Here is a 21,368-nt window from a genome sequence, read left to right on the forward strand (position 1 = left end):
TATATAAACATTTTTTATTTTTTACTTTTACTTTGTTCAAATTCAAGAAACTGCAAGACGGACACTACTTTTTCATGTTACATAAAAATAAACAATCATTCTGAAAATCCATTGACAAGTACAAAACTGCGTGTATGTCCTAATATCTCTACTGCAATCTTAATACAAGCTAAAAGTAGTATTATATAAATATAAAAGTATAAAACAAACAAGAGTTTAAATTATTATAATTGTTAAATAAGACTGAGTTGAAGTTTAGGGCGATTGGGTTGTGGTTCAACAACTTCCATGTGGATTTTTACAGACTGAAGAACACCATAAGCAATTGATCCATCTGTCTTTTTGATCTTCTGTTGCTGTTCATCCACCACCCATTCTCCACCTCCTTTCTCACCTCTCATTGTCAAGTACACAGGTCCTTCAATACCATATCTACATACCAAAAGTCAAATCAGCAAACCTCAAAAGTCAAACCATGTAAAAATAATTAACAATTTATATATACATATAATAAAGTCATACATACTTTGGCACAAAAACAATAAATCCATTCGCTCTTATCTTCACAATTCTAGCCTCAGTGTCAGTAGGCCTACAAAACCATGATGATTAGATGATGATGATGATGATGTGTGTGTGTGTGAAGTAAGAAGGACTATGTTGGAAATACCTTTTTCTGAAAAATATAATAGTATGAAGCTCAATAGAGGAGCGACTTGCCATCTGAGCATTTCTATGTCGATAATTTAGATCTGAACAAAAAATTAAATGAGAAATAAATAAACATTTACCATGTTACATAATTGGTTAACATTTATGAAAAAAAAAAGTTTTTTTTAATTTCATATTATTATTTTATGTCTTACTGTCGGCAATGCTAGTGAGTTGTGGTCTATCTTGGAATATGGTTGGCAGTTTGTATATCCCTAAAGATGCAGCAAGCAATCTGTGCACTATCACATCTGCAACCAATTTTATTTATTTTTTAAATAAGATTCAAAACAAGAAAAATAATTATTTTATTTTGACTTTTAATATAATTACCTGCATATCTTCTAATTGGTGAGGTGAAATGTGTATATAAAGGTGCAGCAAGCCCATAATGGTGAAACTCCGGGGGGCTAAGATCCCCACTACAGAAGTAAACAGCCTGAAGTGGAAATTTATTTACGTTGTTCCCATGATTTAAAAAAATAATAATAATAGTAGAATACAAACCTGTGTCATACATCTAGTTGCTAGGATACGGATCAATTTATTGAAGTATGGATCATCACCCTGGATTTTTTATTTTTTTTATAATAAAAAGTTAGTTAAGATACTTTTTTAATGATGAGTGAATGAAAATGGAAAGTCAAACTAACCACAGCCTGGTCAAGTGAGTCAGCAAGTGATTTGGATGATGAGACATCAAGGTCAAGGCCAACAGAAGCAGCAGTGCGTAATAAAGGTTCAAGCATTTCTTTTGTAGGACTAGGGTGTCGCCTGTAAATAATATTTATTTAATTAATTAAAATATAATAATAATATATCCATTAATGTAAATGTAAAAGTTAAAAGAAAGTGAGAAACTATTAACAATTAACCTTAAGAGGGAACACTGAGGGAAGCTTTTAAGGATTTGTTCAGCAACTGAAACATTGGCAGCAAGCATAAACTCTTCAACCATTTGGTTTGCTTCTCGGATTTGATACATGCCTATAAGTAGCAAAAATGTAATTTCAATGAATTATTTAATAATAATTTATAATGTGAATATAGTTATTTATTATTAAACAAGTCAAAATTATACCAATATCAAGAGGATCATGAGTCTCGGTGTCAACTTGGAATTTGACTTCTGCAGAAGCAAGAGTTATGGCCCCTCTTTCAATACGCCTTTGCCTCATTATCTATAAACCAAATGACATAAAAAAAAATTTAAAATAAAAATTAAGATGATAGCTGGAAATACATGTTTAATAAGTTGCATGATACATACCTTTGCTAACGTATTCATATTTCGTAAATCTATAGTTACTGGATCCATAAGTCGGCTGAAAGTAATAAAAAAAAATTGACATTATGAATTATAAAATGAATGTTATTTAAATAATTTATAGAATTAAGGAACTTTCATGCACCTGTCATCCATTCTTGCTTGAGCTTCAACATATGACAAAGCAGCACATGACTTGATGATACTCTTTGTGTATCTAGTAGATATAACATGTGCTTCAGGAGTCATTTCCTGTATTTTTTTTTAAAAAAAGATTAATTTCTTGTAATTAATATTACCCAACCCAAATAAGTTGATTAAAAAACCATACCCATATAACAGAAAAGGCGAGTCTCTCCACATCAGCACGAAGAGAACATATATCTATAAAGTCAATCCAGTCAAAAAGTCAAGAAACTGATAATTCAATATTATCTTACAAAAGTTTATATTTTATATATATTTATAAAATTATAAATATAAATACCTTCTGTAAGAGGTTTGGGAAGCATGTCTATACGGCGTTCAACAAGGTAAGTAGAGGTTCCTCTTTGTGTAGCTTCACTATCAAGTGGTGTGCCAGGGTGGACAAAATTCGTGACATCAGCAATATCTTTTCAAATACAGTAAAGGATATATCATATATATACAAAATAAAAAAAAATAAAAACTCAATTCTGTTCTTCAAATATGTTATTTAAGTTTATGATTATAATTTATAATTTACAAATAAAATGGGGCTGAGGATACGAACTCCAACTTCAAAGTTCCCATTTGGAAGCAAAGTACAGTTTAATGCATCATCAATATCCTTACATCCTGCACCAATCAAAAACATTATTCATTTGCAAGAATCAAGACCAAGGGTATTATCGTCTTTTTACCTGGAGGATCCACACTAAATATTCTTAAATGTCTCAAATCCTGTCTTATTGGATTTGACAGATCTTCAGGGGATACTGACCAAGGTAATGGTGGTAAACATGATAACACTTGAGCAGAAAATGGTCTTGCATCTATATCATTCTCTATCAACACAACCTACAACATTTTTCACCAATATTATTTAACATTATAATAATATAATATAAAATTGTAATAATAATAATACCTCTGTTTCGGTTTCTCTATCTCCAATATCTCCTATTGTACGAACATAATGACCAGAAGGGTATTTAGATTGACAATCCCAAGTATCAACAGAAACAATAATCCTTTTATCTAGAAGATTCCCAAGTTGTCTTGTTTGGATTCTTATCTTAGGAAACCTCCGATCCTTGGAAACAAATAAAGCATGTGCAATTCCCGCATTGCCAGCTGGCATAGCCATTGGCTCCAAAGATCCACAATATCTGTGTGTAAACATAATGTCAAGTCAAAAACGAAAAAGAAAAGAAAATTTACAATTTGTTAAACTTACGCATGCCAATTCCGTTTTATAATCCCAACAACGCGTCCAGAAGGGCGAGAAGGGGCAATATTGGAATTTATGGAGGACCCTTGTGGCAAATTTGTAATTCTTGGAGCATCATCTGCACTGTTGGGTGCGAGGTGAATGGAGTCATCTTCTTCATCATCTTCCTCGGCTATGGAAAGGGATTTTTCAGTATGCCATTGATCTTGAGGTAAAAGTTCAACAGCTACAACATCTCCATCAAAAGCTCTGTTCATGTTTCCACGCCCAAATATTATTATTTCATCACCAATACTTTCACTTCCAACATATGCTTCAAATGGATTATATCGGTTGACACGAAGCTTTCCTTGATGATATATTCCACATCGGATTCCAGATGTGATTTCTGACATGGGTTTATGCTGCATTACAAAATAAACATGTGATTAAAATAGATAAAAACCAATTACACATTTTGGGTATTAACAAATAATAATACCTCAGTATATATAACTTTCTTCTTTGAAGGCCTTAAGTCTTCAATTTCCATATCCTCAGAGAAGTGAGGTTGAACAAGAAGGTCAAGAAGAGCTGGTTGATTTAGTGATTTTACATATGACTCGATTGTATCTGCTGAAATTCCTTCTTCAGTGGCTTTTCTTTTGTTTTCTCTGTCATTTGTGATCATTAAAACTCTTGTGGGCCCACCTAGATGGTTCTTGTACCATTGTGCTGCTACCCTAATGGCTGAAAGTGTGATATATAAGTATCTTAGTATATTACAATATTAATATGTTATAATTATAATATACTTTTATTATATGAGAATAAGACATCAAACCTCTGTCATTGCGATCATTTGGACTCTCTCCTACCATACCCTTCACATATGTGTCTCTGAAATATTCAGAGGAAAATGTCCAGATGTTCAATAACATGTAAAAATTTGATTTTGAATATATTGAGAAATCTTATAAATGAATAAGAGGCTTACTTATGGTGTTCATTAGAAAATACAAAGAATCTTCTTAAGGTGTTGCTACATAAGGCTCTCAATCTGTTGTAAACTGCAAGATTCTTGTTCTTGACTTCTTCCAATACCACAGAGAGCACCACAACATCGTCAATTGCTGGATTTTCGAGCAAATCAATCTGAAACGTAGAAGAAAATGTGTGAGTATATGTAAAGAGAGGTTTAACAGTAATTTGTAACAAGGAAGGTTATTATGAGGGGAAACAAAAAGAAACTTCGCCACAAACATCCTGAATGAATTATCAAATAAAAAAACATTAAGTGTACCTGATTCAGAACAACATTAGTATCAACAACAAGGATTGTGGAGTCAGGTGAGCTGAAACGAGCGCTTTTCGTATCACAATTTTGGCAAAACGAAGCCCCACAGTATATATCATCTCTAAGGTAATGTTCTCTGACCACCTGTGTTCACAAAGCAATTGTTACTCACCATATGTAAAACTAACTGCTGACAAGCAAAAGACGATTATGTAAAGTAATTATTAGGGTTATCAAGATTAGAGTTTTCTAAGGGAATGCAAAGTCAAGAACTTACCTTGATAACTTTCCCTTGCTTCGTCTTTCGCACGAACGACTTGTTTTGTAACATGATCTTTTGCTGTTAATCGAGTGTTCCGACTGCGGTGTTTATTATCAGAAGCGAAGAATAAATGAAGGTTTGAGCTCCAACCCTACTCCTATGGCGGCGGGTTATGGTATGTTCGATTATTGAGTTGCACGCCTCTAGTTTGATTCGTATAGCTCTTCGAATTCTATGGCGTTGGTATCTGTGAAACGGATTTGAAATTTAAATTGAGGTCGTTAGGGGACGAAGGCCAATGCCAGTGAAGGCCAGGAGTTGGCAAAAGTTATCTCCGGTGGAAAGTGAGAAAGAGGAAGAGAGGCGGACGAAGGGGGCGATGCTAGTGATAATAATAAGGAGACGGGAGCTATATGAACTTGAGGGCAACGAAACCAATCCCATTGATTTGGATTTTGAAATTAAATTTTTGGGAAATAGAAATAGAAAGGATTTATAAAAACCTATACAAACAGGATTCTCTTTAAATTCTGGGATTTATAATTTTATTTTTTATTTTCTAACTTAAACATAAGGTGTTTCTAGGTTGAATTGTGTTCTAGAAAGTAGAAACCGGTCCGAAACCAAAATTGTGATGTTGTGTAAACTAGGTTCGACAATTGTATCGTGTTCAGGTTGGCAAGTTACGGATCAAAATACAACAATCCAAACACGACCCATTTAACTATATAGGTCATGGATTGGCGGGTTTGGAACATAAACTCGTATATGACACGTCAACTCATTTATTTATACAAGTTCATAGGCTGGCGGTTCGTGAGTTAGATTTTGGTTTGTGGGTTCGTAAGTCAAATTCCATAAATAATATTGATAATTACACATGTATAAATTCTTGATGCAAACATATCCGAATTTTACACACTTAAGTCTTAAACATCCAAATAAAAATTAAAAAATTCATAGAAACATGTTCAAACTAAAATATTAATATAAACGCCAAACGACATACATGTTGCACAGGCCAAATGGCCAATTGCATCCTATCCTGGTATATAAATTATATAATACTTTTAATACATTTAATATAGACTAAACTGCACAAATGGTCCCTGTGGTTTGCTCAAAATTGTCACTTTAGTCCAAAAAGATTTGGACTAGCACCACAGGTCCAAAGTTTTCATTTTGTTGCGGGTTTGGTCCAATTTGCTTTAAATTTTTTCATAATGATGATTTTGCCCTTACTTTTATCTTTTTTTAGTTTTTTTTTATTTAAATATTTTTCTGTTTACAAGAAAAATAAAAAAATTTTGTCTTTTCTATTTTACTTTTATAATTTTTTTTATAAAGAAATAAAGATAAATAAATAAAATATGCAATCTCTCTCTCTCTCTCACTCTCTCTCTCTCTCTCTCTCTCTCTCTCCCTAGAGAACATCGAAAAGTCGGAACACTGCCGCCGGAAATGATAAACGTCACCACCAGCACGACGGGTCAACACATCTAGCCTATACGACCACTACAACTCAACACCACCACCACCATCTCCTTGAAAACCTCATATTTGAAAAGTATAATTGGAAACCACCGCTATTGCTACCATTTTTGTGGGAAACCAACGAAACCACCGTCGATATAAATCTATGTCTTCCTTCATCTGTAACAGCCCGGATTTCCAGGTATCCTTTATGTTTATGTTTTTGATGTTTTGTGAGGGGACTCGGCGAGTTGGAGCTCAGACTCGCCGAGTAGGATCGCGGTTCTGGACGCGGGTTCGCGTCTGGACTCGGCGAGTCCAAGGTATGGACTCGGCGAGTCCTCGCTGTTTAATGAAACCCTAATTTCCCGGCCCTAAGCCCTATTTAAAGGACCTTATGGCCCTTCATTGCGGCTACCTGGATCTTGAGAGCACCAAAGCGGCTGAGGGATTCGTGTGAGTGAGAAAGAGGCCTTTGCTTACCAAATTTGTGTGTGTTTTTGCAAGAAAGGAAGAGGAAAGGCAAGCTAGAAGAGTTGGGGAGCTTGGACCTTCTTTCATTTCATCAGAAGAGGCTTCTTGAGGTATCTTTCAGAGCTTATTTCCGTGTTTTGTTGATATGATCAAATCTAGGTTTTCTTCATGCCTTATTTGCTTTGTATTGGAAGTGTGAGAGGTCCCATGGGGATATGGTGCTTAGATCTGGACCCTAATAGGTCCAGAGAGTCCCTTATGTCATGCTTTATGTCCTCCCTTTTGGGTTGAAGGCTAGGGTTGCCATTTTAGAGGTCATTTCTCCAAAAAGAGCATTGTAGATGTTGTATGGTAACCAAGTTATGGACTTTACGTGCTGAATTAGCTTAGGAGGGCCAGATCTATGAGTTGTTGGAGCGGATCTGACCTCAAAAGCAAGTTTGAGTTAGTGCATGGCATGGACTCGCAGAGTCTGAAGAACAGACTCGGCGAGTAGCATGAAGATTGTCCTTGACCACTCGGTGAGTGGACCAGCCGAGTTATGAGTTGACTCAGTGAGTCAGGGCGAGTTAGAAGTTGACAGGTGGACTAAGTCGAACTGGAACTCGCCGAGTTGTTCTTGAGACTCGGCGAGTTGAGTCGGGGTGGCCCCGCGATTCTTACTAGGTGGAACTCGTCGAGTTAGGGGAATACTCGACGTGTCAAAAAGGGAATCCTAGAGAGTTGGTGAAAACGCTTAGACTCGCCGAGTCGCCCTAGTGCACTCGCCGAGTCCGGTCAAAGTTGACCGTTGACCGTTGACCGTTGACCAGAGTTGACCAGTGTTGACTTAATAGGGGTAGTCAACCTTAGTGGTAAAAGTGTTAATTAGAGTCATATGATGTTATAGGAGGATTATAGCTCGGAGGATCGAGCACGAGTGATTCCAGGAGTTGCGAGTTATCAAGATACGCGAGGTGAGTCTTCTCACTATACTTTACCTTGAGTAGGTAATCAGAGTTATGTGTCAGAGTATGTATGTTATGTGTATGCTATGCGTTGTACTGCATGATGTCTATGTGATTTATGTTGTGCATGTTTATAGAGTTGGAACCGGAAGGTTCCCAGAGTTAGAACCTGAGGGTTCACAGAGCTTGGGTGCACGGACCCATAAGAGTTATAGCCTCGAGTGGCTAATATATGTGTTATGTTTGTGGTATTTTGGGGAACTCACTAAGCTTTGTGCTTACAGTGTTAGTGTTGTTGTTTCAGGTACTAGCGATGACCATGGGAAGGCGTCGGCTTGATCTGTACACACGCATGGGATTTTGATATACATATGATCTTGGGATTTTGTATAATGTGAATTGGGATTTAAACTTAATGTTTTTATGAAAAGTTAATGAGAAATGTTTTTATAAATTGTGAAAAATTATTTTGAAATTCACGGTGTTACAAGTTGGTATCAGAGCCTTGGTTTGAGGGATTCGAGTACACCTTCGGGCGTATTTGAACTCAAACTGAGGATTTGAGAAGTATTTTCAAAAAGAATAAAAGATTTTGAAAATGCAGAGCAGAGTTGTGTGTACGATCAGTCCGCGCCCGAACGGTGATTTCCCAAAATACCCTTATGTTATGTGATATTGATACTGAGATGATGTATTCGCATGCTAGAGTAGGCTAGGTATTCCTATTAGGACTAGAGTGGCCTGATTTGTGATGCCTTAGCCTAGGAAGAGGTGAGCTGCTATGAGATGCTTGAGAGTGAGTAGGTAGCAGCGAGGGGCTTATGAGAGATCTATTAGAGAAAGGTCTATGCATGATAGAGTGCTTGGAATTTGGGATCGGAAGAGGAGGACTTGGGGTGTATTCTGATACGGTGTGGACAGTAGTATTGGGCCCGTACTACTGAAAGCACCGGAGCGGTGTACAGCCCAAGTAAGAATCTTTGGAATACCAAGAATCAAGGAGGAAAGATTTGACGAGTGTGAGTATGCTCGTATGGGTTCTAATTTATCTTATGTTGTATTTTAGAGGTAGATCATGGTGAGGACACGCTTGATGCCCGAGAGCAGTGGTACTAGTGATGAGGAGATCCGTCGGATCATCCATGAGGAGGTGGCTGTGGCCATCAGGGCAGAGATACCGGAGATGTTTGGGTCTATAAAGACCACGCTGATTGAGACCTTTGACGAGTGATATGCCGCTCTTTCTGAGGTTGCTGTTGCAGCGGCTACCGCGGCTGTTGCTGCCACGAGGCCGCAAGGTGGTGATGCGTTACTGTTCCGGGAGTTCAGCAACACAAAGCCACCAGAGTTTGATGGGACCCAGGATCCAGTGGCAGCTATGAGGTGGATATCTGATATAGAGGGGTGTTTCTTCACTTGCTCATCTCCTAAGCATTTGAAGGTTTGGTTCGCGCTGAACCAGCTTCGCTTGGGAGCGAAGGACTGGTGGAAGTTTGTGACGGCACATTTTGACGCCTGCTGAGCTTGCGGCAGTGACCTGGGAGAGGTTCACTGTCATGTTCCGAGATGAGTACGTTCCCCAGGTGGAGAGGGAGCGTTTGGCACATGAGTTTCTGACCCTCAAGCAGGGTACTGAGTCAGTTACAGCGATCACGAGGATGTTCCATGAGAGGGCGATGTTTTGCCCTGAGCACGTGTCCACTGAGCAGGCACGTATGAGCCGTTATTTGAGCATTTTGAGGCGGGATATTCGGGAGTTCGCTGCGAACTCCTCGTACCGGACATTTGCTGAGCTTCAGGCAAATGCCCGGAAGAGGGAGATTGAGCTTGAGACTCAGGCCAGGGAGGAGGCGGAGTCTCAGGGGAGGGATCGGCGACCGACACAGTCTCAGCCGGTAGCCAAGCGGGCCAAGCCCGCTGATCCCAAACCAGGGAGCCAGAAGGGCCGCACTTGTAGGAAGTGCGGCAAGGGTCACGATGGAGTCTGCAGAGCGGGATCTTGCTACAAATGTGGCAAGGAGGGGCATATGGCCAAGGATTGCCCCAAGGGGTTTGCAGTGTGCTTCGACTACAATCAGACCGGACACCGGAAGGCAGAGTGTCCGCAGTTGCGAGGGTCATCTCAGGGAACACCTCAGGGATCTGCCCCTGCCGCCATCAGAGCTACGGAGAGTCGGCCGGTGAAGGCCGAGGCGCCGAGGGCACGAGGGCGAGCTTTGCAGCTGACCGCGGAGGAGGTCCGCGCAGCACCCGATGTCGTGGCTGGTATGTATTCTTTCATGTATTTATTTTTGATGTTGAGATATTATGCTTATGTTATGTTATGCGTAAGTACTTTTCTTGTGAATTTTGTACCTGCCTTGGTGTTATTTGACTCGGGTGCGAGTCGGTCTTTTGTATCTTTGGCTTTTAGTCAGCATATCAGTGTTAGTCGTGAGGCGTTGAGTCGGCCTCTGAGAGTTTCCATAGCTGATGAGAGAGTGATATATGCCACGGAGGTTCTCCGAGGTTGTGTAGTCGAGATTTTCGGTGTTGAGTTCCCGATTGATCTGGTTCCTATTGCGATGGGTGATGTCTGTGTCATTGTGGGCATGGACTGGTTGAGCAGATTCGGTGCGGTTATCGACTACGAGCATCAGCTGGTGACCATACGAGACCCTAGTGGGGGAGTTCTTTCGGTATACGGCGAGGGTACACGTTCAGGATCAGCGTTTTGTTCGGCCGCTAGGGCGAGGCAGTGTCTACAGCAGGGCTGTAAGGGTTTTATGGCGTATGTGATGGATACGCGGGTGATTTCCGAGAGGCCGAGTTCAGTTGAGGAGGTTCCGGTAGTGCGCGAGTTCCCGGATGTATTTCCCGAGGAGTTGTCGGGTGTGCCTCCTGTGAGGCAAGTGGAGTTCAGTATCGATTTGGTTCTGGGGGCTGCGCCTATCGCTAAGGTGCCTTATCGCCTTGCACCTCCAGAGATGCAAGAGTTATCCTCACAGCTTCAGGAGCTGCTGGGGAAGGGGTTTATTCGGCCGAGCAGCTCGCCGTGGGGAGCACCTATCCTGTTCGTCAAGAAGAAGGATGGTTCACACCGGATGTGCATTGATTACCGGGAGTTGAACAAGCTGACGGTCAAGAACCGTTACCCATTGCCGAGGATCGACGATTTGTTCGATCAGTTGCAGGGAGCATCTTGGTTCTCCAAGATCGATTTGAGGTATGGATATCATCAGGTGAGGGTGCGGGATGAGGACGTCCCGAAGGCAGCGTTCGGGACGCGTTATGGGCATTATGAGTTTGTGGTGATGCCTTTTGGGCTCACCAATGCCCCGGCGGTGTTCATGGATCTCATGAACCGAGTGTGTAGGCCGATGTTGGATCGGTCGGTGATTGTGTTTATCGACGACATTCTGGTATATTCGAGATCTAGAGAGCAGCATGAGGAGCATCTGAGAGAGGTTCTCGGAGTTCTGAGATCGGAGAGGCTTTATGCCAAATTCTCCAAGTGTGATTTCTGGTTGCGGGAGGTTCAGTTCTTAGGGCATCTCGTTAACCAGGAAGGGATATTGGTCGATCTGGCCAAGGTTGAGGCAGTGATGAGTTGGGAGGTACCGAGGTCACCCTCCGAGAGCAGAAGTTTCCTAGGGTTGGCAGGGTATTATCGGAGATTTATCAAGGATTTCTCCAAGATCGCAGTGCCACTCACCAGATTGACCCGGAAGGGTGTTGCTTTCTCATGGGGTCCTGAGCAGCAGGCCTCCTTCGAGACACTTCGCCAAAGGTTGTGCGAAGCCCCGGTATTAGCTCTCCCGGATGGGATGGAGGACTTTGTGGTATATTGTGATGCATCGATTTTGGGGCTGGGAGCGGTGCTGATGCAGAGAGGGCATGTGATAGCATATGCATCGAGGCAGCTGAAGCCTCATGAGACGAGATATCCCACCCATGATCTAGAGTTGGGGGCAGTAGTGTTCGCCCTCAAGATTTGGCGTCACTACTTTTATGGGGTTCGGTGTACGATATACACGGATCATAAGAGTTTGAGGTACTTGATGGATCAGCCCAACCTAAATATGCGACAGAGAAGGTGGTTGGATGTGGTCAAGGATTATGATTGTGAGATCATGTACCACCCAGGCAAGGCTAATGTGGTAGCCGATGCGTTGAGCCGCAGGGCGGAGGGTACTCCACTGCGGGATGTATGTTTGAGATTGACCGTGATAGCTCCGGTATTGGACGCCATTCGCGGGGCACAGGTCGAGGCTATGCAACCTGAGATGCAGAAGAGAGAACGGGTTGTTGGTTTGGTTTCAGAGTTCGTGACCGATGGTCGGGGTCTTATGACATTTCAGGGGCGTATCTGGGTACCGTTTGTGGGAGGAACGCGTACCACTTTGATGGAGGAGGCTCATCGGTCGAAATTTTCGATCCATCCGGGGGCCACTAAGATGTATTTGGATTTGAGAAAGGAGTATTGGTGACCCTATATGAGGAGGGACGTCGCATGGTTTGTTGAGAGGTGCTTGACCTGCCGTAGGGTTAAGGCCGAGCACCAGAGGCCACATGGCAAGTTGCAGCCATTGGAGGTTCCCGAGTGGAAGTGGGAACAGATCACTATGGATTTCATGACCAAATTGTCGAGGACTTCCAAAGGAGCTGATGCAATTTGGGTGATCGTGGACAGGTTGACGAAGAGCGCTCACTTCCTCGCCATTAGTGAGAGTTCTTCAGCAAAGAAATTGGCGAAGGTGTATATGAGGGAAGTGATATCTCGGCATGGGGTGCCGATCTCGATCGTTTCAGACCGTGATGTGCGTTTCACTTCCAGATTCTGGAAGAAATTTCATGAGGAGTTGGGTACTAGACTGCATTTTAGTACCGCATATCATCCCCAGACAGACGGTCAGAGTGAGCGGACGATTCAGACGCTTGAGGACATGCTCCGGGCATGTGTGTTGGATTTCGGGGGTAGCTGGGATGCATATTTACCCTTGGCAGAGTTTTCCTACAACAACAACCATCATTCGAGCATTGGTATGCCACCCTTTGAGCTGTTGTATGGGAGGAGGTGTCGGACCCCCATTTGTTGGGGAGAGGTTGGGCAGCGAGTAATGGGCAGTACAGAGATCGTGCTTCAGACGACAGAGCAGATTCAGCAGGTCAGACAGAGGTTGTTGACCGCTCAGATCCGACAAAAGAGTTATGCAGACAGACGCCGGTCCGAGCTTGAGTTCCAGGTCGGCGACTTTGTTCTCCTGAAGGTCTCTCCTTGGAAAGGAGTGATTCGATTCAGGAAGAGGGGCAAGTTGGGGCCCCGGTATATTGGTCCATTTCGTGTAATCGCGAGGGTAGGCCGGGTAGCCTATCGTTTGGATTTGCCAGCAGAGTTGGGGCAGATTCACGACACTTTTCATGTGTCGCAGTTGAGGAAGTGTATAGCCGATGAGTCGGCAGTAGTTCCATCAGAGGACATTCAGGTGGATGCGAGCCTGAATTATGCCGAGAGACCAGTGGCCATCAGAGATCGGAAGATCAAGGTTCTGAGGAACAAGGAGGTACCTCTGGTGTTAGTTCAGTGGCAACATCGGAAGGGATCAGAGATGACCTGGGAGCCGGAGCGTAAGATGCGTGAGCAGCATCCGGAGCTATTTCCAGAGTGAGACTTCGAGGGCGAAGTCTAGTTCTAGTGAGGGAGAGTTGTAACAGCCCGGATTTCCAGGTATCCTTTATGTTTATGTTTTTGATGTTTTGTGAGGGGACTCGGCGAGTTGGAGCTCAGACTCGCCGAGTAGGATCGCGGTTCTGGACGCGGGTTCGCGTCTGGACTCGGCGAGTCCTCGCTGTTTAATGAAACCCTAATTTCCCGGCCCTAAGCCCTATTTAAAGGACCTTATGGCCCTTCATTGCGGCTACCTGGATCTTGAGAGCACCAAAGCGGCTGAGGGATTCGTGTGAGTGAGAAAGAGGCCTTTGTTCACCAAATTTGTGTGTGTTTTTGCAAGAAAGGAAGAGGAAAGGCAAGCTAGAAGAGTTGGGGAGCTTGGACCTTCTTTCATTTCATCAGAAGAGGCTTCTTGAGGTATCTTTCAGAGCTTATTTCCGTGTTTTGTTGATATGATCAAATCTAGGGTTTCTTCATGCCTTATTTGCTTTGTATTGGAAGTGTGAGAGGTCCCATGGGGATATGGTGCTTAGATCTGGACCCTAATAGGTCCAGAGAGTCCCTTATGTCATGCTTTATGTCCTCCCTTTTGGGTTGAAGGCTAGGGTTGCCATTTTAGAGGTCATTTCTCCAAAAAGAGCATTGTAGATGTTGTATGGTAACCAAGTTATGGACTTTACGTGCTGAATTAGCTTAGGAGGGCCAGATCTATGAGTTGTTGGAGCGGATCTGACCTCAAAAGCAAGTTTGAGTTAGTGCATGGCATGGACTCGCAGAGTCTGAAGAACAGACTCGGCGAGTAGCATGAAGATTGTCCTTGACCACTCGTGAGTGGACCAGCCGAGTTATGAGTTGACTCAGTGAGTCAGGGCGAGTTAGAAGTTGACAGGTGGACTGAGTCGAACTGGAACTCGCCGAGTTGTTCTTGAGACTCGGCGAGTTGAGTCGGGGTGGCTCCGCGATTCTTACCAGGTGGAACTCGTCGGGTTAGGGGAATACTCGACGTGTCAAAAAGGGAATCCTAGAGAGTTGGTGAAAATGCTTAGACTCGTCGAGTCGCCCTAGTGCACTCGCCGAGTCCGGTCAAAGTTGACCGTTGACCGTTGACCAGAGTTGACCAGTGTTGACTTAATAGGGGTAGTCAACTGATATGTGCATAATTAGTTAATTATTTAGTACATATTCTCAATCATTTTTAACTAATTATGTGAATAATGTGGACAAAAGGTACTTAAAATGTTTTGAATTTTGTTTTCAGTCCAGAAGATATGCTTGGAAGTAAAAGGAAGCAAGGAGAAGCAATTGAAGATCAAAGAATGAAAATAAGAGACAAAAGACCACCTACTCGGCGAGTAGACGACTCTACTCGGCGAGTACACGAGGATGTTCCAGAAGATAGCTACGATTCGTGATTCAAGACGGATAACTATGCACCTACTCGGCGAGTTGGTCCTGCTACTCGCCGAGTACACCATGTTTTGAGATATCTATAAAAACTGAATTTTTATCCAATGGGACAACATTCCTGCGATTTTTAAAGGTCAAGCTGCAATTAAGAGCCCTAGAAGACGCTGAGGAACCCTAAGCTTCAATCTTTTGAAGAATTCAAGCAATTAGGTTAATCCTACCACTTAGATTTAAGAATTGAATATGTTTGATCTAGAAAACCTTGTTTTTATGTTTGTTTCTACTGCAACTATGAACTAAATTCGTTTTTGTTTCTATTTGGGGAATACCAAGGAACTCCTATGGTTTAATTATTAGTTTTTGTTTGATTGTTTATTGGTGATTTATTAAATTAAGTTTGTTAAAGAACCTTATGCATTAATCACTACTATTTTCTGTTAATTGGAAGACAATTAGGCTGCATGAACATCTCTTAGTTGTTAACCTCATATGTGTATGTGAACACTAAACCATATGCTTAGAAGTAATGATTATGAAACTAAGATTAATAAGACAATAGGAAGATTAATGTGTGAGCTTGTTTGAGAAACCATCAAACAAGAGGTTAATTGAATTAATAACTTAATTGACCATTACAAATCTTATTTAATCCAAACCATTAATCTAGGGAATTAATTAGTTTAAACACTTGATCACCGCTTAAATTAGTTAATTGTCTAAGGGTTAGGAGTAATGAACATGAACCTAACCATTATAATTGGTAACCAATAGCAATTAATCTATCATAAATACAAATAACCATAGGAGTGAATTGGTTGAACCTAAATAGAAACATCTTTATCAAACTTGGTGAATAGTTGTTGCTTTAGTTATTTAGTTAATTTAGTGTGCCTAAGTTTCTAGTCTTGCAAAACTAGAAGAAACCCCTTTTTACTTTTATTATTTGTTTTAGTTAAAATTAGTTATTAGTTTAATTTCCCGTTCCCTGAGTTCGACACCTTACTTCCTAATCTATACCACTAAAAGACAGGTTCACTGCCTTTGTGTGTTAAATTTATTAATTAAAAGTAGGGATAAAACAAGTGCATTTTACACACATCAAGTTTTTGACGCCGTTGCCGGGGAACGGTTCTAAATAATTAATCTAATTCCTAATTTTTTTCGATCCTTTGTGTGAGTTTACTTGCATAAAGTTACTTTATTACAGTTTAGTAGTCAGTAATTAGGTTTTAGTATCTGTTTTAGTTTTAATAGAAAGTTTCTAATTTTTTCAAAAATACACTGGTACTCGCCGAGTGCAGTCGCACCGACTCGGCGGGTAGCAGCGTAATCAGCAGTTAAATTTTCGAATTCTTTTAGTATAATTTTTTTTGTTCTTTTTACGCTTTTATTCTGTTTATTTCAGGACTTTCATGACCAGAGGATCAAACGCCCCGCTGGTACCCCCGTTTGAAGATCCCAAAACTGCATTGAAAAGAAACAAGGGAAAGGACGTGGATAGTTCAAGTACACCAAAGAAATCACCCTTGTCCAATTTGAAGACTGTTTTTGGGAAAAAGAAGAGCAGCAAATCAGGAGCATCCAACGCTTCCTTAGTAATCGACGAACCGGCTAAGGAAGATATCGAGTACGAGACCGAAGAAGAAGAGGACCCGACATACGAGCACGAAACCGAATCCGAGGAAGAGTTAGCTGTCACAATGGCTAACATTGATGAAATCCCCATGGGAGAATGGAAGAAGAGGATGCGAGACGACACTGGCCCGGGACTTGTTCAACCCGCAATTCCCGCGACTGCTACCTTCGAGCTAAAGGGTCATATCCTAGCTTTACTTAAGGAAATACCTTTTTATGGAAAAGACCATGAAGATGCCTACAGACACTTGGATGAAGTCAATGATGTAGCTGATTACTTCAATGTTCCAAATGTGCCCCGCAAGACTCAGCTACTTCGTATGCTTCCAGTGACATTCAAGGGTGCTGCAAAAGACTGGCTTAAATCACTTCCCCCCGGATTAGTCACCACTTGGGCCAAGATGAAAGAAGAATTCATTGATCACTTCTGCCCACCTTCCAAGATAGCCAAGTTGAAGAAGGCCATTGCTAACTTTGAACAACAAGCTGGAGAGTCTCTATATGAAGCTTGGGAAAGGTACAAGAGCTTACTAAGAAACTGCCCACACCATGACCTCCACAGCCAACAAGAAGTGTCCATCTTCTATGATGGAGTCAATGTCACAACCAGGCAGTTACTAGACTCGCAAGGCCCACTTACAAAGAAGCCGCCCCCGGTGATTAAAGAATTGATTGAAGAATTCTCTAAACACTCTAGAGAATACCATAACCCTAGACATGATGTCACTAGGGGAGCCGCTTATGCTGCTACTGAAGACTTATCCGCAGTCATGGCTATGCTAAAAACCATGGATAGGAGAATGGATAAAATGGATCAAACGATCCATGCTATTCGGGTGGGTTGTGAAAACTGCAATGGGCCTCACCTCACTAGAGACTGCGATTTGGATGAGAATGGCAACAAGAAGGCGCAAGCATGTTACTCGAGTGGAGACCGATATGATGAAGATTGGCGCAAACAAAAGAAAGAGTGGCTTCCTTATGAAGAGTACAAGAAATCCAAGGAGGAGAAGTATAGACAAAAAGGGAGAGGGTTCTACCAAAAGGAGGAGCCGGTGCAAGAAAGGAAGCCAAGCTTGGAAGATATGCTCACTAAATTTGTAGCTGCTTCAGAAAAAAGGCATAGTGATCATGATGCTGCTATTCAAGAAACAAAAACCATGCTCAGGAACCAGCAAGCATCTATCCACAATATAGAAACACAGCTTGGACAACTTGCTCAACAACTTAACCAAAGGTCACCGGGTGAACTTCCTAGCAAAACCGAAAATAACCCACGAGGCGTGCACATAAACATTGTCACAACAAGAAGTGGGAAGATAATCACTCCCCTGGCACCCATTCGGACTAAAGCACCCAAGGACTCACAGAAGGATGAAGCGGAAAAACCAGCAGAAAACCAAAAGTTACAATATGAGAGTCCTACTCGCCGAGTAGGGCCGATGGACTCGGCGAGTACACCATCAAAAACATGTGAACAATCTCCTGAAAAGCCTTACCAGCCTCCAATGCTATACCCAGCCCGAGCCAAGAAAGAGAAGCAGGAAGAGGAATATCATAAGTTTCTAGACCACATCAAGACTCTTCAAATCAACATACCTTTCATTGAAGCCGTCATGCAAATGCCCAAGTATGCAAAGTTCCTTAAGGAACTCCTCACCAATAGAAGAAAGATGGAAGAAGTGAAGAAGGTAGTGCTTAATGAGAACTGCTCCGCTGCGATGCTAAATAAGCTACCAAAGAAGAAGGGTGATCCGGGGAGCTTGACTTTACCTTGTCAATTTGGTAACTTGGCTGCAATTCATGCCTTAGCAGATTCTGGAGCAAGTGTGAACCTTATGCCATACTCATTCTTTAAGAAGTTGGACCTCCCGGAGCCAAGGCCAATTCGCATGACAATACATTTGGCGAACAAGACAGTCACCTTCCCAAGAGGCATATGCGAAGATTTGCTAGTGAAAGTGGATAAATTTGTCTTTCCTGCTGATTTCATCATTCTAGACATGGAGGCGGATCCACAAGTACCAATCATCCTCGGAAGGCCCTTCCTCAACACGGCCAGCGCTATAGTAGACATGAGAGACTCAAAGCTCACCTTGCGGGTCGGGGACGATTCAGTAACATTCGGGGTGGACCAAGCTATGAAGTATTCTAGGAGCAGTGACGACACGGAATTCTCAATCGACATGCTTGATGAACTATTGGAGGAAGACATACCTGAAGATTCCAGCAAGTTTGCAGCTTTAGATGAAGCATTTGATCCAGAAAAAAGATTTACTAGAAATTGAAAGACTGTTGGAAGAAGCGGAGTATGAAGAACTAATGAAGCAATCTGACAGCCCTACTCGCCGAGTAGGGCCGATCTACTTGTCGAGTATATCTGAAGAAAAGTCAGAATTCGTGAATGCAGCCACCAACTCGCCGAGTACCTCACCTGCACTCGGCGAGTCCGTCACTCAAAACCAACAAACAGAGCTCAAAACGTTACCAGACCATTTGGAGTATGCTTTTCTGGAAGAAGGCAATCAAAAGCCAGTAATCATAGCCTCGGATCTGTCCAAGTCGGAAAAGGAGGAGCTAGTGCAAGTGTTGAAGAAACGGAAACGGGCCATAGCATGGAGCATCGCCGACATCAAAGGAATAAGCCCATCATATTGCTCTCACAAGATCAATCTAGAAGAAGGAGCAAAGCCGGTGGTACAACACCAAAGAAGGTTGAACCCGAACATGCAAGAAGTAGTCAAGAAGGAAGTGGTCAAACTCTTAGATGCAGGAATCATTTACTCCATTTCCGATAGCCCATGGGTGAGTCCGGTCCAAGTGGTGCCCAAGAAAGGAGGGATGACGGTCATAACCAACGAAAAGAACGAGTTAATCCCGACACGAACGGATGCTAAGCCAAGACTGATACGATGGGTGCTACTTCTTCAAGAATTCGACATAGAAATACGAGACAAGAAGACAATGGAGAACGTAGCAGCTAATCACTTGTCCAGGCTAGAGAACCCGCAATTGCAAGAAGACAAAGATGGAGACAACTTTTCGGACGAATACATTATGGTGTCAGTGGGAGAAGAGCCATGGTTTGCAGACATAGCTAACTATTTAGCTACAAATTACATCCCGAAGGACTATAGCAGTCAACAAAAGAAGAAATTCTTTGTTGAAATCAAATATTACTATTAGGACGACCCATACCTCTTCCGAAGTTGTGCAGATGGTATCATACGAAGATGTGTGTTCGGGAAGGAAAGCCGGAGAATACTAGAACATTGCCATAGCGGGCCCACGGGAGGACATCATGGAGCACACTACACTACAAAGAAGATCTTTGACATTGGGTTTTATTGGCCTACAATCTTTAAAGATGCAGCCCAATTTGTCAAAGAATGTGATGCTTGTCAAAGAGTGGGAAACATTTCATCTCGAAATGAAATGCCACAACATAGTATCCAAGTGTGCGAGGTGTTTGATGTGTGGGGCATTGACTTCATGGGACCTTTTCCCATGTCCAAAGGGAACAAGTACATACTGGTAGCGGTCGATTATGTATCCAAATGGGCGGAGGCACAAGCGTTACCAACAAATGACGGACGAGTAGTGGTGCGATTCTTGAAGAAGCTATTTTCACGCTTTGGCGTTCCAAAGGCCTTAATCAGTGACCGAGGCACACATTTTGCCAATGATCAATTGGAAAAGGTGCTAAAGAAATATGGGGTTACCCATAAGTTCTCCACATCATATCATCCACAAACTAGTGGACAAACCGAAGTGACCAATCGAGCCTTGAAGCGAATTTTAGAAAAATCAGTGGGAAGCAACCGCTAGGAATGGTCGGATAAGCTAGATGATGCATTATGGGCCTTTCGTACAACTTTCAAAACACCTATTGGTACTACACCATATAGGTTAGTTTATGGAAAGCAATGCCATTTACCGGTCGAGATCGAGCATAAGGCGTATTGGGCTTTAAAAAGGTGCAACTTCGACATGGAAGAACTAAAGAGCAACCGTTTGATGCAAATGAATGCCCTTGAAGAGCTAAGGAATGATGCATACTCTAGTTCTTGGCTTTATAAAGAAAAGACCAAGAAATGGCATGATAAAAGGATCAAGAATAAAGAAATCCATGAAGGCCAAAAAGCGTTGCTTTTCAATTCACGATTAAAACTTTTCTCGGGCAAACTCAAATCAAGGTGGGATGGTCCTTTTCTGGTCAAGACGGTGTTTCCACATGGGGCTATAGAGTTGTTATCAAGAGACGGCACGCCTTTCAAAGTCAATGGTCATAGAGTAAAAAACTATGAAGAGGGAGTCCCCCGGAATGAAGGATTGGAAGAGTTGCTGCTGGGCGGAATTGCAACTACGTAGAAGGGGAGGAGTCCAGCTAACGACTCCATAAAAAGAAGCGCTTCTCAGGAGGCAACCCGAGTCTCAAGTTTGCATTTTCTTTCCTTTTCTTTATTTTCACATTTTTTTCATTCTTCTTCATCTACTTTTATACCCATAACTGCTTGAGGACAAGCCATGATTAGAGTGTGGGGTGGATGGTGTAAAAACATGAATTAATACACTAATTTTTCTAAATACACAAATTTTTTCAATCTATGACATATACTCGCCGAGTAGAGTCGTGTACTCGGCGAGTAGATGCTCGGTTCAGTCAGATGTTATTCAAAAGCGCTTCTACTCGGCGAGTAGCCAGTTTAAAACAAGTGAAATATAATCTGTAAAAAGTTTCTTTTTTTCACCATTTCATCCCATTACTCGCCGTGCACTATCCTCTCAGCCATCTTTCAAGTTGCTTTCAAGATTTATTCAAATTTCTACTCAATTCTCACTATTCAAGCAA

General features: G+C 42.0%; 2 protein-coding genes and 1 non-coding gene across 3 annotated transcripts; 1 reads left to right on the forward strand and 2 right to left on the reverse strand.

Annotated features, from left to right (window-relative positions):
• Positions 1 to 41: 41 nt before the first annotated feature.
• Positions 42 to 5,373, reverse strand: EMB2763 (ribonuclease II family protein). The gene is made up of 22 exons (XM_079025155.1): positions 4,946 to 5,373; positions 4,675 to 4,812; positions 4,369 to 4,526; positions 4,216 to 4,271; positions 3,874 to 4,121; positions 3,399 to 3,796; positions 3,090 to 3,330; positions 2,863 to 3,019; positions 2,729 to 2,797; positions 2,466 to 2,591; positions 2,310 to 2,362; positions 2,124 to 2,230; positions 1,982 to 2,036; positions 1,793 to 1,892; positions 1,587 to 1,698; positions 1,365 to 1,485; positions 1,219 to 1,278; positions 1,045 to 1,150; positions 867 to 962; positions 671 to 752; positions 527 to 592; positions 42 to 432 (listed from the first exon to the last, which is right to left on the reverse strand). The coding sequence occupies exons 1-22, from the start codon at positions 4,997 to 4,999 to the stop codon at positions 234 to 236; spliced, it is 2,802 nt and encodes a 933-aa protein (XP_078881281.1). The 5' UTR covers positions 5,000 to 5,373; the 3' UTR covers positions 42 to 233.
• An 11,592-nt stretch (positions 5,374 to 16,965) lies between these two features.
• On the reverse strand, positions 16,966 to 17,072 carry LOC145091135 (small nucleolar RNA R71). Its single transcript, XR_013702023.1, has one exon. It is a non-coding gene; the product is annotated as a small nucleolar RNA R71 (small nucleolar RNA).
• A 1,117-nt stretch (positions 17,073 to 18,189) lies between these two features.
• LOC145089729 (uncharacterized) lies at positions 18,190 to 18,804 on the forward strand. The gene has a single exon (XM_079028128.1). The coding sequence runs from the start codon at positions 18,190 to 18,192 to the stop codon at positions 18,802 to 18,804; it is 615 nt and encodes a 204-aa protein (XP_078884254.1).
• Positions 18,805 to 21,368: the final 2,564 nt, after the last annotated feature.

Source organism: Lactuca serriola, chromosome 2, assembly GCF_051521515.1.
Source record: "Lactuca serriola cultivar US96UC23 chromosome 2, Lser_US96UC23_V15, whole genome shotgun sequence".
Classification (NCBI taxonomy): Eukaryota; Viridiplantae; Streptophyta; class Magnoliopsida; order Asterales; family Asteraceae; genus Lactuca; species Lactuca serriola.